Source organism: Penicillium angulare, assembly GCF_028827245.1.
Source record: "Penicillium angulare strain IBT 27051 chromosome Unknown utg000012l_segment0_segment0, whole genome shotgun sequence".
NCBI classification, from domain to species: Eukaryota; Fungi; Ascomycota; class Eurotiomycetes; order Eurotiales; family Aspergillaceae; genus Penicillium; species Penicillium angulare.
The window spans coordinates 1,001,927-1,015,675 of NW_026623171.1; the positions used below are offsets into that span (position 1 = coordinate 1,001,927).

General features: G+C 45.6%; 7 protein-coding genes across 7 annotated transcripts; 5 read left to right on the forward strand and 2 right to left on the reverse strand.

Annotated features, from left to right (window-relative positions):
- Positions 1–995: 995 nt before the first annotated feature.
- Positions 996–2,470, forward strand: N7478_013019 (TLC domain-containing protein; the record flags this gene model as incomplete). Its single annotated transcript, XM_056929229.1, has 3 exons — positions 996–1,118; positions 1,221–1,955; positions 2,018–2,470. The coding sequence occupies 3 exons, from the start codon at positions 996–998 to the stop codon at positions 2,468–2,470; spliced, it is 1,311 nt and encodes a 436-aa protein (XP_056772591.1).
- A 622-nt stretch (positions 2,471–3,092) lies between these two features.
- On the reverse strand, positions 3,093–3,916 carry N7478_013020 (uncharacterized protein; the record flags this gene model as incomplete). Its single annotated transcript, XM_056929230.1, has 4 exons — positions 3,093–3,170; positions 3,233–3,307; positions 3,486–3,660; positions 3,747–3,916. The coding sequence occupies 4 exons, from the start codon at positions 3,914–3,916 to the stop codon at positions 3,093–3,095; spliced, it is 498 nt and encodes a 165-aa protein (XP_056772592.1).
- A 961-nt stretch (positions 3,917–4,877) lies between these two features.
- Positions 4,878–5,856, forward strand: N7478_013021 (uncharacterized protein; the record flags this gene model as incomplete). Its single annotated transcript, XM_056929231.1, has 2 exons — positions 4,878–5,107; positions 5,172–5,856. The coding sequence occupies 2 exons, from the start codon at positions 4,878–4,880 to the stop codon at positions 5,854–5,856; spliced, it is 915 nt and encodes a 304-aa protein (XP_056772593.1).
- Positions 5,857–6,648: 792 nt separating this feature from the next.
- N7478_013022 (chitin deacetylase CDA6) lies at positions 6,649–8,034 on the forward strand (the record flags this gene model as incomplete). The annotated part of the gene is made up of 2 exons (XM_056929232.1): positions 6,649–6,817; positions 6,917–8,034. 2 exons carry the CDS (start codon positions 6,649–6,651, stop codon positions 8,032–8,034), a joined length of 1,287 nt encoding a protein of 428 aa, XP_056772594.1.
- A 727-nt stretch (positions 8,035–8,761) lies between these two features.
- N7478_013023 (uncharacterized protein) lies at positions 8,762–10,708 on the reverse strand (the record flags this gene model as incomplete). The annotated part of the gene is made up of 2 exons (XM_056929233.1): positions 8,762–10,326; positions 10,396–10,708. 2 exons carry the CDS (start codon positions 10,706–10,708, stop codon positions 8,762–8,764), a joined length of 1,878 nt encoding a protein of 625 aa, XP_056772595.1.
- Positions 10,709–11,020: 312 nt separating this feature from the next.
- N7478_013024 (uncharacterized protein) lies at positions 11,021–11,773 on the forward strand (the record flags this gene model as incomplete). Its single annotated transcript, XM_056929234.1, has 1 exon — positions 11,021–11,773. One exon carries the CDS (start codon positions 11,021–11,023, stop codon positions 11,771–11,773), a length of 753 nt encoding a protein of 250 aa, XP_056772596.1.
- Positions 11,774–12,742: 969 nt separating this feature from the next.
- N7478_013025 (uncharacterized protein) lies at positions 12,743–13,441 on the forward strand (the record flags this gene model as incomplete). The annotated part of the gene is made up of 1 exon (XM_056929235.1): positions 12,743–13,441. The coding sequence occupies one exon, from the start codon at positions 12,743–12,745 to the stop codon at positions 13,439–13,441; it is 699 nt and encodes a 232-aa protein (XP_056772597.1).
- Positions 13,442–13,749: the final 308 nt, after the last annotated feature.

Genomic DNA, 13,749 nt, shown 5'->3' on the forward strand with positions numbered 1-13,749 from the left:
AGTGCAGAGTCAGGCGTGCCTCACAGAACTCGAAGCCTTATTCATATTGAGCGCTTTGCCTGGGTGATGCATCGCTGTTTCAGGCTTCTGCATCTGTGTTCCCTTGCCAGGTTTAATCTATAGACCAGCCCCAAGTATGGCTGTATTTCGGACGTTAAAGAATAGTATGACTTATTGATGACAGACAACAACACCAGCAGTAGAGAAAGAAAAAGACACAAAGGGAAACACAAATTGACCTGATTTGGCTCTGCTTGAAGGCTCTGAAGCAAATATATAAAAAAAGGAAACCACCGTTTTGAAAGCGACGAGGAGAGGAGAGGAAGGTGTCCTACATACATACTTGTAGGGCGCCCTAGGCTAACTTTTATGTTTTCGGGTTGTTTCATTTAAAGAAATTGGAATATTCAAGTTTATAACTTTTGACATCTCCAGGGCTGGAAACATTGATCCATCTGCTGTATGTGATAGTATCATGATGGAGCTTTACGGATCAGTTTTTACTAAACTACCCACTCCTCCACTCATGCTCAATACTGATTACATATTAAGAGAACATAGAATTATTCGCTTATTTAAACCAGAGCTACATAGTTCAGTCATGACATACATGAGTGATATACACCAATATTTCCTTAATTGGAATAGAGCCCCAGTGGAGTTCAAGCACCAAGAACCTCCCGGGCTTCCGAGGTCGGAAAAACACAGAAAAAAAAAGGGAAAATAGGGGGTCAACAATAAGAACACGAACGAGTGGAGAATCAATGCCATATTGGTCACTGGATTTTCTCTCTTTTTCTCTTTTCCAATGAAATTTTCTTTTATCCCCCGAGATTGACCTTGAAGAGGCCCACTATCATCCGAATATCGTTTTCGTGTTTCTTTCCGTTTTCTCTCCCGTTGCGACCCCAAAGCACGTGAGAGATTCATCAATTCGACCTTGACGTCGTTCTGCGTCTTCCACCCGACACCCACCCTGGAAGAAAACATTCGCAATGGTTCGCCCTCGTGGTAGGTCCCATCTGGGCGTGGACATCCGTGGCGACACAAGTGCCCCCGCGATGTCCACTATGAATGATGTGAGCCCAATAGAACCCGTTTCCTCCGACTCGAGTAAGGTATGGAAGTCAAATCCCCTCCCCCTCCGCGGATGAGAATGAGAAAGAGCGCGGAACAAAACAACGAACTTGCATGCTAATGCAGCCCTCAATGACTTTTAGCAACTCGACGCGCATTTAGACAACTCCGCAAGCAAACCGCATACAAAGCGCCGCCGCAATCGTTCGCTCCTCCATCGGTTCGCCGACACTTGTCTCAAGTACACTTGGCTACTGCCACTCATCATCCTTATTTTTCTGCTGGCGCTCTATGCCATTAGTCCCAACCCGTCGAATCCCATGCACAGCGCAATCTTCCTTTCCTACCCGCAGCCACCGAAGTACCCTGGCGGGCCCACCATGTACGGAAAGGGCAAGAAAGATATCGCGTTTGTGGCATTTTACACGGTGGTGCTCTCATTCACCCGGGAGTTCATCATGCAGCAGTTGATTCGTCCCTTGGCTACTTACTGCGGCATTCGAAGCAAGGGCAAGAGGGCACGTTTCATGGAGCAGGTCTACACCGCGCTATATTTCGGAATCTTCGGACCGTTTGGCCTGTACGTCATGAAGCGCTCTGATATTTGGTACTTCAATACTACGGCCATGTTTGAAAACTTCCCCCATCGTGAACACGAGCCTCTGTTCAAGGCATACTATCTTCTCGAGGCGAGCTACTGGGCGCAACAGGCTATCGTGCTTTTGTTACAGCTCGAGAAACCCCGGAAAGATTTCAAGGAGTTGGTTGTTCATCATATCATCACTCTGTCGTTGATTGCGCTGAGCTACCGCTTTCACTTCACGTACATGGGCCTTGCAGTCTATATTACCCATGATGTGTCCGATTTTTTCCTCGCGGTACGTGTACAAATACCAATGCAAGAAGGGCACTGGGATTGATCACTGACTTGATTGATTAGACTTCGAAAACATTGAACTACCTCGATGCATACATTACCATCCCATACTTTGGCATGTTTGTCGGCACTTGGATCTATCTGCGCCATGTGCTGAACCTGAAGATCCTCTGGGCTGTCTTGACTGAGTTCCGCACCGTTGGCCCCTTTGAGCTTAACTGGGAGACACAGCAATACAAGTGCTGGATCAGCCAGTATATTACATTTGGTCTACTTGCCAGTCTCCAGGCCGTGAACCTCTTCTGGTTGTTTTTGATTCTTCGTATTCTAGCCAACTCTATCTTCAACAGCGTCACCAAAGACGAGCGAAGTGACGATGAGACCGAAGAGGAAGTGTTGCCGGCTGAGGTTGATACCAAGGCTGCCCTGGCTAGTGGTGTTGACTCCAAGCAGGAGAACCTAGCCCCGCAAACCCCCGAGCAGCCTGGTCCTCGGACGCGCAGCAGAAAGGCCTAAACAGCCAGGCTTTGAATATAGCCCAATGATGGTCTTTTTTGTTTTGGGCAAACGTCCAGTTTACGAGATTTCGCCCCCTGTTTGTGTCCCCCGTTATATTGTGGGGTTACCCAAACGCCCTTGTTTATAATTATGCATATTTGAGGAATCGGACAACTCACGCATGGTGTTTGAGTTCCAAGCCATTTCTTTCCGGCCGTTCGGTTTTTTTTTTGATCGTGGTGCAATGCATGTGGGTGGGTGCCCGGTATTGGTCATTCATGGTGTGTGGCTTGAATCTGCTATTGTTCAATTCGTGCACATTCTATTTCTCACTCTAATTGTCCTCCTTGTTTTTATCCATCATACATTTCCTGTCACCTTTATCGACAACTGTATTTTTTATGCTCATTCATGCGGCCGAAATGAAAATACTAACGAATTCCAAGGTTCCAATTGAATGAAACTTCCAGGCTGAGTCTATCCATATCATGTATCATGTAGCCTGCCTACATTCTTATGGACTATCTTTAACCTTGGAAGGAATGATACGATTTCGAAAGTCAATCCGTGATATATGGTCGATATACAATAAAATTAAAGTCCCTCGTAAGCTATGGTACTTTTCCGGTTGCTAGTTCTTCTATTTCTTCTCTTCATCCTTCGATTTCTCATCGGTGTCAGACTTGGCTTCGTTGCCAGATGGCTTGTCCTCGCCAGACTGTGGATTCAGAGGTCAGATCTTAGTGATGCGTTTCCAATAAGGGGAAGGGGTTGACAAACCTGTTCATTCTTCGAATCTGCAGATGAATCTTCCTTCTTGGCTTCTTGCTGAGCCTCCTTTGGCTCTTCCTTAGACTCCCCCCTTAGGCTCATCTTTCTTAGATTCTTCCTTCTTAGGCTCCTCCTTGGTTTTCTCTTGCGCTTCTCCCTTCTCCTTGCCCTCTTCTTTTTGCTCATTTGGTTTATCATCATCATCCTTCTTTTCGTTCTCCGCTCCCTCGCCAGATTTCTCCGCTTCAGCATTGTCTTTAACCGGCTCCTCCTTTTCCTCTCCCTCGGGGGCAGCTTCTTTCTCATCGGCTTCCTCTTTGTGCGCCTCATCGGAACCATGACCATGGGCATGTGCGTCATCATGCGACTTTTTCTCCGGGCCTGTTTGAAGTAGGTACCAAACCATAGGTGCAGTCACACCCACAGAACCTAGGAGCCTATGTATATGACCATCGATTATTAGTATCAGTTGAAAGAATACTAGGAAAAAACTACTCAATGTCATCCGAAGGGGAGCACTAACCATGGCAGGTCACTAGACCTGTGATTTTCATGGCCCCCATCACTTTTCCCACTGGAATAAAGCCTTCGACCTAACAATTGTGCCGAACGGCTAGCCACGGGGACAATTCGGCAGCTCTGTGCTGTAGACACAGCACGCAATGCTGAACGACGTGCAAGGACACTAGCCATGATGAGGTGTAGATACGCAAATTATGAGCGAGAGAGCAAGACACAAGGTATGTGTATAGAAATGGATGATAGAGAAATCAAGGTGGTGTGATAGGGTGAGAGGGAAAAGGAGGGAAGAGTTGGAGTGACAATTCCCCACAGACGTAGCCTGCAGCTAAGCTGGACTGCAGATTTCCCCTCTCGCCTTGAAATGGCGAGCTAGAGCCGGTTTCCGACGTCGTAAGACCAGGTCCCAGCCACTTCCGTTGGTCTGTGCGACAGTGATGTAAGAACCCTTCAGGGCTGGAGGCTGCTTCACAACCCTCCTGTTGCGTAAAAATATAAGAATAGTTTGTATAAAGCAAACTCTATTTATAAATTGTTATACCTGCTCCACACCAATATAGATTGTTGGTCAATTGTCTCCCTGGTCGAAGCGCTGATCGGTGGAGATAGTTTGCCGGGCCAGCTGGTTAGTTACTACATAATGAGACAGATAAGATCTGGAGAGAGATAAGATCGCCATATCAATGTCCTATAAAAAGGGCTCAAACATGAAAATTTTAAATTCTTTGTGTACAAAATGGTCATTGCCAACTGTATTGGTGCCTAGCAGGTTCTCCTCACTTCCCCAAGTTTGCCTACCTACATCCATGATAGGTACAGTTGGGTAAATTGAAGGATGTCTTCTAATTGCCCGCGAGTATATAACGTTTCCGCATACGACAAATGTTGTATAGGGCTTCTATACGCCTAGAGAGAAGTGAGAAGTGTTGATTATGATTCATGTCCAGAGATGTTTGTGGTGGGGAATTCAGGCAGCAGGCTTTGATGCCTCAGGCGTGAACCCCACCTGCAACCAAGCTATCATTATCGCCCATCATCACCTCAGTTGTTTCCCCGACAGCTACAACTCTCAAGCTTATCCCTTCTCCAACCTTTCCACAAAAAAATATATGATCTGCAGAGCTCTCTCTCAAAAATGGCGGATCGACAGGTAACCCAACAGAATATCCTTAGCCTGCTGGGCAAGCTGAACGACCCTGATGCCGATTTGCGATACATGTCCTTGAATGATCTCTTCGGCATTCTGAGCAGCCCTCAATCATCTTTTATAACAAATGACCACCGCTCCTCACAAGGTCTTGCCGATGGTCTTCTGAAGGCGCTGGATGATCAACATGGCGATGTTCAGAATCAAGCGTTGAAATGGTATATCCCCGCATCAAATCCCTCGTGCGCGCCTGTCCGAATAGCTAATTCTAACCTTCATTAGCCTGGGTCCGCTAGCTATTCGACTGCCATTTGAATTGCTTACACCGCTTCTTGAGAAGCTAACCAACTTGACCGCGTCCCAAACTATTGATACCTCCGTCCCAAACACCGCTCTGCGCACTATCGTGGATACACTTCCAAGACCCCAAGCCGGCCAGCCCGCGCCCCAAAACGTCGTTACTGCATACTCGGCCGTTTCAAAGGTCCTCATACCCCGCTTGACGGGCTCAACCCAGTCAGCTTCAGGTCGAAGGGGCTCTTTTGTACGGGGAATGTTGGAGAAAGATCCATCCAAAGGATTCAGCAGCGATGCGATCGACGTGCTCATCAAGGTCGTGACATGTTTTGGTCCTCTCCTTAAGGAATCTGAACTGGCGGCATTACAAGAGCCGGTCATGGCGATTATTGATAATGACACAGCGGGGACTGTTGTGACGAAACGCGCTTTGACGGCCATCTCAGCGCTAGTGCTATATTTCTCCGATAACCAGCTCAACACATTTGTTAATCGGCTGACACAAACCCTATCCTCTCAATCCATTACTATTATACACCGTCGTCACCTCATTGCTGCGATCGGCACAATTGCTCGCACTGCCCCAGCGAAATTCGGACCACACCTGCATAGCTTAGCACCTTTTGTTTTTGCAGCAGCAGGAGAGGGTGATCTCGCAAAGGTCAACTGAGCAATTCCATCACACATTAACTTCATGGGATACGAGCATTTTATTTTACCCCCGTGGGTTTGAAGAAGAAGAAGACCACCCAAATGCTTTTCGGGGGATCAGATTTGTGCCACGTGCATGCGGCCGGTTGATCAGCCCCAGCGCTAGAACTTTCATGACGTTGTCGCATGGAAGGCAGTTTTAGATATCCCCCTCCAGGTTATCTTCCTTTTAAATGTCAATTGGATTTCTGGCATGACTAAAATTAACGATACCCATGTTTTCACCCTAAGTGACATTTGAAATAAATATTATTCGAGTGAGATAGGTCTGAATGCAAGGTATTTTACAAGCCATTTTGGCCCATTAAGACTAATTAACTTTCGCTTTTTCCATGGAAATGAGATTCATCTCAGCCTGGACTCGTGCCTCGTGACTGGCAGCCTGTATTATCCTCGTTCCTTCTTTCTCTAGACTAAGATTCGGATAGCACTTGCTTCATATCCGAGTCTCCATCTGTTTGTGTCTTTCATTCTAAAGGCTGATGGCTCTCACCATGCAATCTTCAGTTGTCCGAATCTCTTACTTCGCCGCATAGCCAAGTTACTATACATACTATCGCCCATATACTTTGTCTGGAATGCAAAGATGCATTCTCATTTCATTTTACTTCTTTTGGCCGGCGTTCTTGTCACTTCGCTGGGCTGTTTTGGTTGGTGTTCCACGCTTATTACGGAAAAAAAAGTGCAATCATCACCAAAGACTCTCGATCAGCGCCAATACGTCCCGTTTCAAGCCCTCCAGCATGCAAAAATGGAAGCTGTAGACGAATCTGCTACATCAGTTGAAGACAGCGAACTTGCCATACCCGTCGGACCAAACTCACGTCGAAAGCATCATCGAGATATCACTACCGACTTGGATTATCGGTGTGGTGAAAAATACGGGAGATGTCCTAGTGGCACTTGTTGTTCTAGTGCAGGTAAGAGTATCTCACACATTGATGTTCATTCCTAACTCGTCTAATCGTGGTTGATGCAAGGCTACTGCGGTACTACAAAATCACACTGTCGGTCTCCAGACTGCAGGATTGATTTCGGTAATTGCGATGCCCATAAAACGCCCAAAGGCCCTCCGACCAGAGAAATCATGCGACCTCATAACGGTGCTGTTCCTTATGGCCCCCAACAGATTCGTTCCTGTGCAGTTCCCGGAACAGTCGCGTTGACATTTGACGATGGGCCCACGAGATACACAGGTGATCTTCTTGATCTACTCGACAAGTACGAAGCTCCTGCAACATTCTTCATTACAGGCATCAACAATGGGAAAGGCGCTATTGACGACCCGAGCCTGCCTTGGGCTTCATTAATCGAACGAATGTTGCTAAGTGGCCACCAGATTGCAAGCCACACATGGTCTCATGAAGATCTCAGCAAGGTGTCACCCTCGCAGCGCATCGACCAGATGCTGAAGAATGAAGTTGCCCTGCGGAACATCATGGGCAGTTTCCCGACCTACATGCGCCCACCATACTCCAGCTGCGAGCCAGGGTCTGGATGCAGAGAAGATCTCGGTCGTATGGGATACCACATCACTTTATACGATGTTGACACGGATGACTACAAGAACGATAGTCCGAACTTGATTCAGCGATCCAAGGATATCTTCGATCAAGCTTTGTCTTCCGCTAATCCGATCTCTCATTCCTGGTTGATCATTGCACATGATGCCCATGAACAGACGGTGCATAACCTCACAGAACACATGCTTCAGACAATGGCTCGCCTTGGATACAGACCAGTTACTGTTGGGGAATGTCTCAGGGATCCGCGCGAAAACTGGTATCGCAAAGATACTAGCTGGCATGGACACAAAAAGAAGGGACCGAAGCAATCGTTTCCACCCCAAGTTTCTATCGATGGCACATGCGGTAAAAACTTTACCTGTCTCGGATCCAGCTTTGGCTTGTGTTGTGGTAGCTTGAATGTTTGCGGGAATACATCTAATCATTGTGGGTCAGGTTGTCAGAAGAATTACGGATACTGCGCAGTAGGAGCGCCTCTAAACGGTGATGCGTGGGATCCAAACCTTACAAGCAAGAGTGGGAGGTCTGAGGCTGACTCTGACTTCGCTGCTGCCGGCACCGCAGCGGTAACTTCTTTGCTTCTAGCGTTGGCCGTGGCCCTTTTGATGTGATTGATTACTGTTTGGTGTGTCAACAACATTCATGTTGATATTATGGCGTTTTGGATCGATGCTTACTTTCGACATTATATTCATACCTTCGCATGATATTTTCATCTTTGTTCAGTCGCTCTTTGTTCTAAATTATTGCCAGCGTTTTCTTGCCGCATTCTGTTTATCAAGGGATCAGTATGTGAGATAGTGAGATACGTGTTCATGATCCTTGTATTTACAAAGTTATTCCGCGTCTTTCCATGTAAGCCACTTCGGGCTCTTCGTAAAACAGGGCAGCGAAGTGGATCTCCCATCTTACAATACTTTGTAGCCCTTCTTTATTCTTTAATCCTATTTGATTCTTCGAGTACTACATCTCTTCAATTTGCTCTATCTTCTAGTGTCTTTTGTTTATGAACATTGTGTCTATACTTCTCTTGATTCTCAAAGGTCTACAGAGAAGTAACTGTAAACTGTAATGACAGTAGATCTAAAATTATGTAGATGCCCGGGTATATTTTGACTCATTCCTTTCAGACAGGGGATTGAAGCATGGAACAACTTGGAAAAGTAACATATAAAGCGTAGATTCAGTAGAAAATAACTTAGGGGTATAATAATGAAAACACGCGATGTCCTAAAGAGCCTAGCTATCACAAACAAAAAAGCAAAAAAAAGTATTCGTTATGCTTTAACGGGAAATAAGAATAATGCCCAGGAGCAGTACGAACGCGAGCACATAATCTTACTTTCGTACGATTTTCAGCAACGGCGCGATACGAGCCCTCTTGCTTAACCCAACGCGGTACGGAACTTTGCTAGTTGACGTGATAGGACTATTCTTTGATACTCCTTTCTGAGCCTTAATATCCGAGACGGGAGTGCTCAGCTTTTGATCCGATCTCTGAGGCGTTTGAAGTCCCGGTTCAGTCGAGTTTGACGTCTTATCATCTTCAATCGAAGGAGGATCTGTTGGGGCATGTACATCTGAGCTGGGCGCAATATCGATTGAGGCGTTATTCGTCTCATCCTTGTCCGGGAGTGAAGGGTTTTGTAATTTATCAACCCCGACAGAATTGGAATCAGCATGGTCCAACGAGATATCTGCTTTATCTGCTTCGTCTGCCGGGTCTGGTGCGTCTTCTGCTACTTGCTCTGCAGACTTCTTCGGTTTGCGCCCGCGTTTCTTAGGGGGGGCCTTTCCCGGTTTCGTGACATTAGTGCTAGTGTCGTTTAGAACGGTAGGCTCCTGCTGAGGAATCTCTTTTTGTGGCGCGTCTGCTTTTGACTTGCTTTCTTCCTGCGCATCCTGCGCATCCTGGGCTTGTAAAGGCCGTGAGTCAACCCAGATTATATCATCGTCAATATCAGATATTTGAGACTTCTGCATAGCAGCAGAGGCTGTCTTGCTTCGCTTGACCTTTTTCTTTTTCGGCTCTTTAGCCGTGCGCTTGTTTTTGTTTTCTGCAACTGCCGATATGGTGGTATTCTGATCATTGCTCTCCACTGCTTCTGTATTGATTAATGTGTCTGGGATTTCTTTTTCGGGCTCGACGGCTTGTTCAACGCTGGACTCGTGGGTGGCCTCTATAGGAACGGGTTCGACTATCTGCTCTGGGAGCTGATTTCCAGATAGTTTAATAGGGATAGGCTCTGGGTTCCGGGTAAGGGCTAGCTCATCGTCGTCATCATTGTCCTGGAGAGACGCTTTGCTCGGGCGACCACGCTTCCTTTTTGTAACAGATGGTACCTCCACGGCAACGGTAGGTAGAGCCAACTCATCATGTGTGCTAGATGGAGAGTGTCGGGGAGAAATGAGACCGGGCCTTGCTGTATCACTTTTAGCTCTATTTAAGCGCGGTGATGTCACAGACGAGAATGGCTCAGTGTCATGCGGGGAATATTGCATTGATTGCATTGATTTAGCCCGATGCGGGGCCGCTTTGGATAGATTTGTGTGCATATTTTCACTTAGTGGAGCTGACGTTAAAGCTGTGTTCCCGTCAGACGGTGAAGATATATCGGTCGTGGCAGCTAGCGTGCTGTAATCATATGGGACCACGGGACCAGGAACAAGAAGTTGAGTTGCTTCATAAGGGACATCATGAGGAATCATCGCATGGGCAGTATTTCCATAGGCCACTGGATTATATTGTTCGCGATTGTACGACTCCATTGCTGGAAAAGATCCCGGTTGAGATATTTCGCTAGGGTAATGAGTTGCGGTAGAAGGGAGGCGCTGAGCGGCACTGGAGGCATTATCGTTGAACAATTGATCTTGTGCAATTCCTATTTCTGTCATGATTCCTCCTATCAGTGAAGTTAGCATCATCTCCAACGACTCGAATTCTTATATGCCGCCATTTAATCAAAACATACCGATTGATCCTCCCCCGCCTTCGCAAGTCGCGGGAATCCATCTTTCTTCGCGTTGTTGCTGTGATGAAGTAGACGTTACATGTGTGCCTTGCGACTGCAGAAATTGATCGAAATTGACGTTCAGTTGCGGTTCTGGGAAGCCTTGATTGGCATTGTGCTGAAGTGGGAGAAATGTTTCCTTTTCTTCTGGATGATCATGATGTTGTATGACTGGAGACTGGGTAGTCTGGAGCGGGTCAGGAGAGGCGGGAAAGTCATCTTCAATGAGAGGTTCGTCCTCGTCGGAGTCCTGTATGACCTTATCCCAACTCATCTCGAGTGATTCGACACGAATGAGATAAAGAGAACAAAGTCCTTATCTACACGCGTTTGGATGAGACACGTCGCCACGTGACGATAAGGGCCCGCTGGCTAGATGTTCTACGCCCTGTGTTGACATGCTCGTTAGTAATCATAAACTATAACTAACTAAGCTAAGTTAACTATCCCGGTTCTTCCAAAGAGAACAGTTACGGTTTTTCGTAGGAAACTTCTTTTTAACACATCGTTATCATCAGAATCAATTTTTGCGAGAAAATATCAATTCAATTTATATCCAACTCAAGACACCAAACCTGCCTGTACAATGATTCCACTCAGCGAGAGCATACAAAAACACGCACTTTCATCGTGCATCTATCACATCAAAGTATTTACGAGGCACGATCTGCTTTCTCAACCCTTTTTACCCGAGCTTCGGACGGTCATCAATGCCAGTTACCGCGACCATGACATAAACCCTATAGGCAAGGTCGGCTATCGAATTCAATCTGATACTCAAGTTGCCGACGAAATCGGAACTAGTGGCTTTACGGCTATTGCATTTGCTTCCAATGAGATTGTTGGCACTGCAAGTGTTAAGGACTGGGTTTCTGAGGCTGATGGCATTTCCTGGAAGCCAGAGAGCTATTTTGCTGGAAAAGGCCCTGAGGATGCTTCTTCTATGGAAATTCTGGGTTCCTATATCAATGACAGCACCTTGGATGTTGCTGATTGTACGGGAGATTTTGAACTTTTCTTGGTTGCTGTTAAGTCTGGCGAAAAATACAGGAAAACGGGAATTGCAGAGAAACTTATAAAAGCGTGTGAGAAAGAACTCCGTGGACGGTTCACATCAAGTCTTTCGCAGCCTGCCGAAAACGCTCATTTGAGAATCATGCTCAAAGTTGTCAGGGAGATTAATGGGAAATATTGGTTGAAGAAAGGTTTTCAAATTGTGGGTGAATGTTATTGTCCGCCTTTTACGTGGGATCTTGAAAACGCTTTTATTCTTTGGGCTATGAGGAAGGATCTGCCTATCGATGTACCAGCAAGTCAAGACTACAAGGGCATTGCTTAGAGCGAAATGGTGCCGCTTATGTTTCCTTGCCCTTTGCTTCGTCTGTCTGATATTACATTAATGAATCCCCTCATATATTCATATTGCATTTTGTCGGCAGCCATCCCCATCATGATGCCGGTGAGATTTTTGAGTTGATCACTAACCCTTCAGGGGTCAGCTTAAATTAAATATTCATATTTTTTCCAGGGTTCAAATCCTCTCATTCCAAGGTTCTACCTACAACATAAGTTATTACTATCTGCTGGGGACTCGAATGAGACCTTGGGACCTTTGAAGTATATGCCAACTAGTACTAGAATATCCAGGTATATGCCATAAATAGCCTTTCATGGTGAATTATTATAGCAAAGGACTTGATGCATTGATCCACGTGTGTAAAAAAGGCCAATGAATGGGTAGACAAAGCTTGAAATCCTCGAGTAAGCCCGAGTCTGCTTCGAGTGTTACTTAAGATTTCCATCTATATTTATGTCCTTGAAAATCCTCAATGGGTTTGTTTAGGTTCTTTATTCAAAGTTTAGTAAATCTTACCTACGGCATTATATCTTTATAAAAGTGCTTTCAGATTTGTACTTATTATTATCACAATGATACCCTATGCCTAGTATTGGCTCACGGATGAAACTCAAGTCTATTTCGCTCCCGAGCTCTTTCATATTCTGTTTCATGTCCAAATCTGTCCAAAACTATGCCTTTGTTAAAACTGCTTAAACCTGCTTTGTTCAATTGTGGATAATTTAGGACTCAGGTTCAAATTCTACTATTTAAGATCTGGCTTCTACCCCCAGATAGCTCTCCAACACACAGCACACAACACACAAGAAGACTTTTAGACACTCGAACAATATCCCCTTCTCTCGAACTGAACTTGAAGCATAGATAAAGATTGCCATTAACTAGTCAACTAGAATATCTTGAGGATATATACCTCTTTTAACACCTCTAGTCGATATCGATTCAATAACCATGGCTGCTAGTCGAGAATTCAATGACCTCGTTCAGATCGGAGCACAGCTGCAAAACTGGCTCACCAACCCGAACGCTAGACCCCCCATTACCATCTCAACACTAACTCTAAATGAACTGAGATCCGAAGGCTGGATTATCCGACGAGAAACCGACGATCTACCAAACGAATACAACAACCGAGTGTCCCGAGTTGGAATCACTCCTGCGCAAACCACATTTGAACGGGTCGGCGCTATGAACGTAAACATTTATACCGAGTGGGATGGTATTATCGGACCTAATATACTAATCATTGAGCTTGTCAATCGCGTAGATGGAGCAGCGCTTCCTGCTTCCCAGCTTCCATTCATGTCACAGCTAATCAAGGCTTCGTATGATGATGACCGAATCGCCCTTATGAATCTGCGACATATTTTCGTGGACACCGTCGCGAATGAGGAGACAAGAAATTTCTTTCGTGATTACATTTACCCAGGCTTCTTCGGTGAGGAAGACCCTATCAAGGACGCGCCCTACAAGGTTTTTGAGCATGGTACGCCTAACTTCCAGGCACTACTGGGTACCAGAATTGGTAAGATTATTGTTTATTTTCTGCTGAACGCGCATGCGCCAGGAACCCGGACGATTCAGCGAATTGTAAGCTGGGTCAAAAATTATTCTTTGCATTTGCGATTTGATCTTGATATTACCCGTTAGAAGTTATTTCGGCATGAGTGGAGTTTATTTTTGATGCAGTCATTTGGGTTTTTGTGAACAGTTGTTGTTACCTTGAAATAAACATTCAATATAAATTTATTTAAGTGATCAGGACCGTATATAGTAAAAACACTTGTAGATCAATAGATGAAACATGGGACCGAGGCAGAAGACTGTGGATATGCAGCGCTTTATTGACGTTCAAGACACAATATTCAAGAATAATAATATCTAAACAAAGAAAGAGACAGGGCTTATGCACGATGCAGGATCCCAAATGCAGGAGGACTAAAGCCACAAGGTAAATT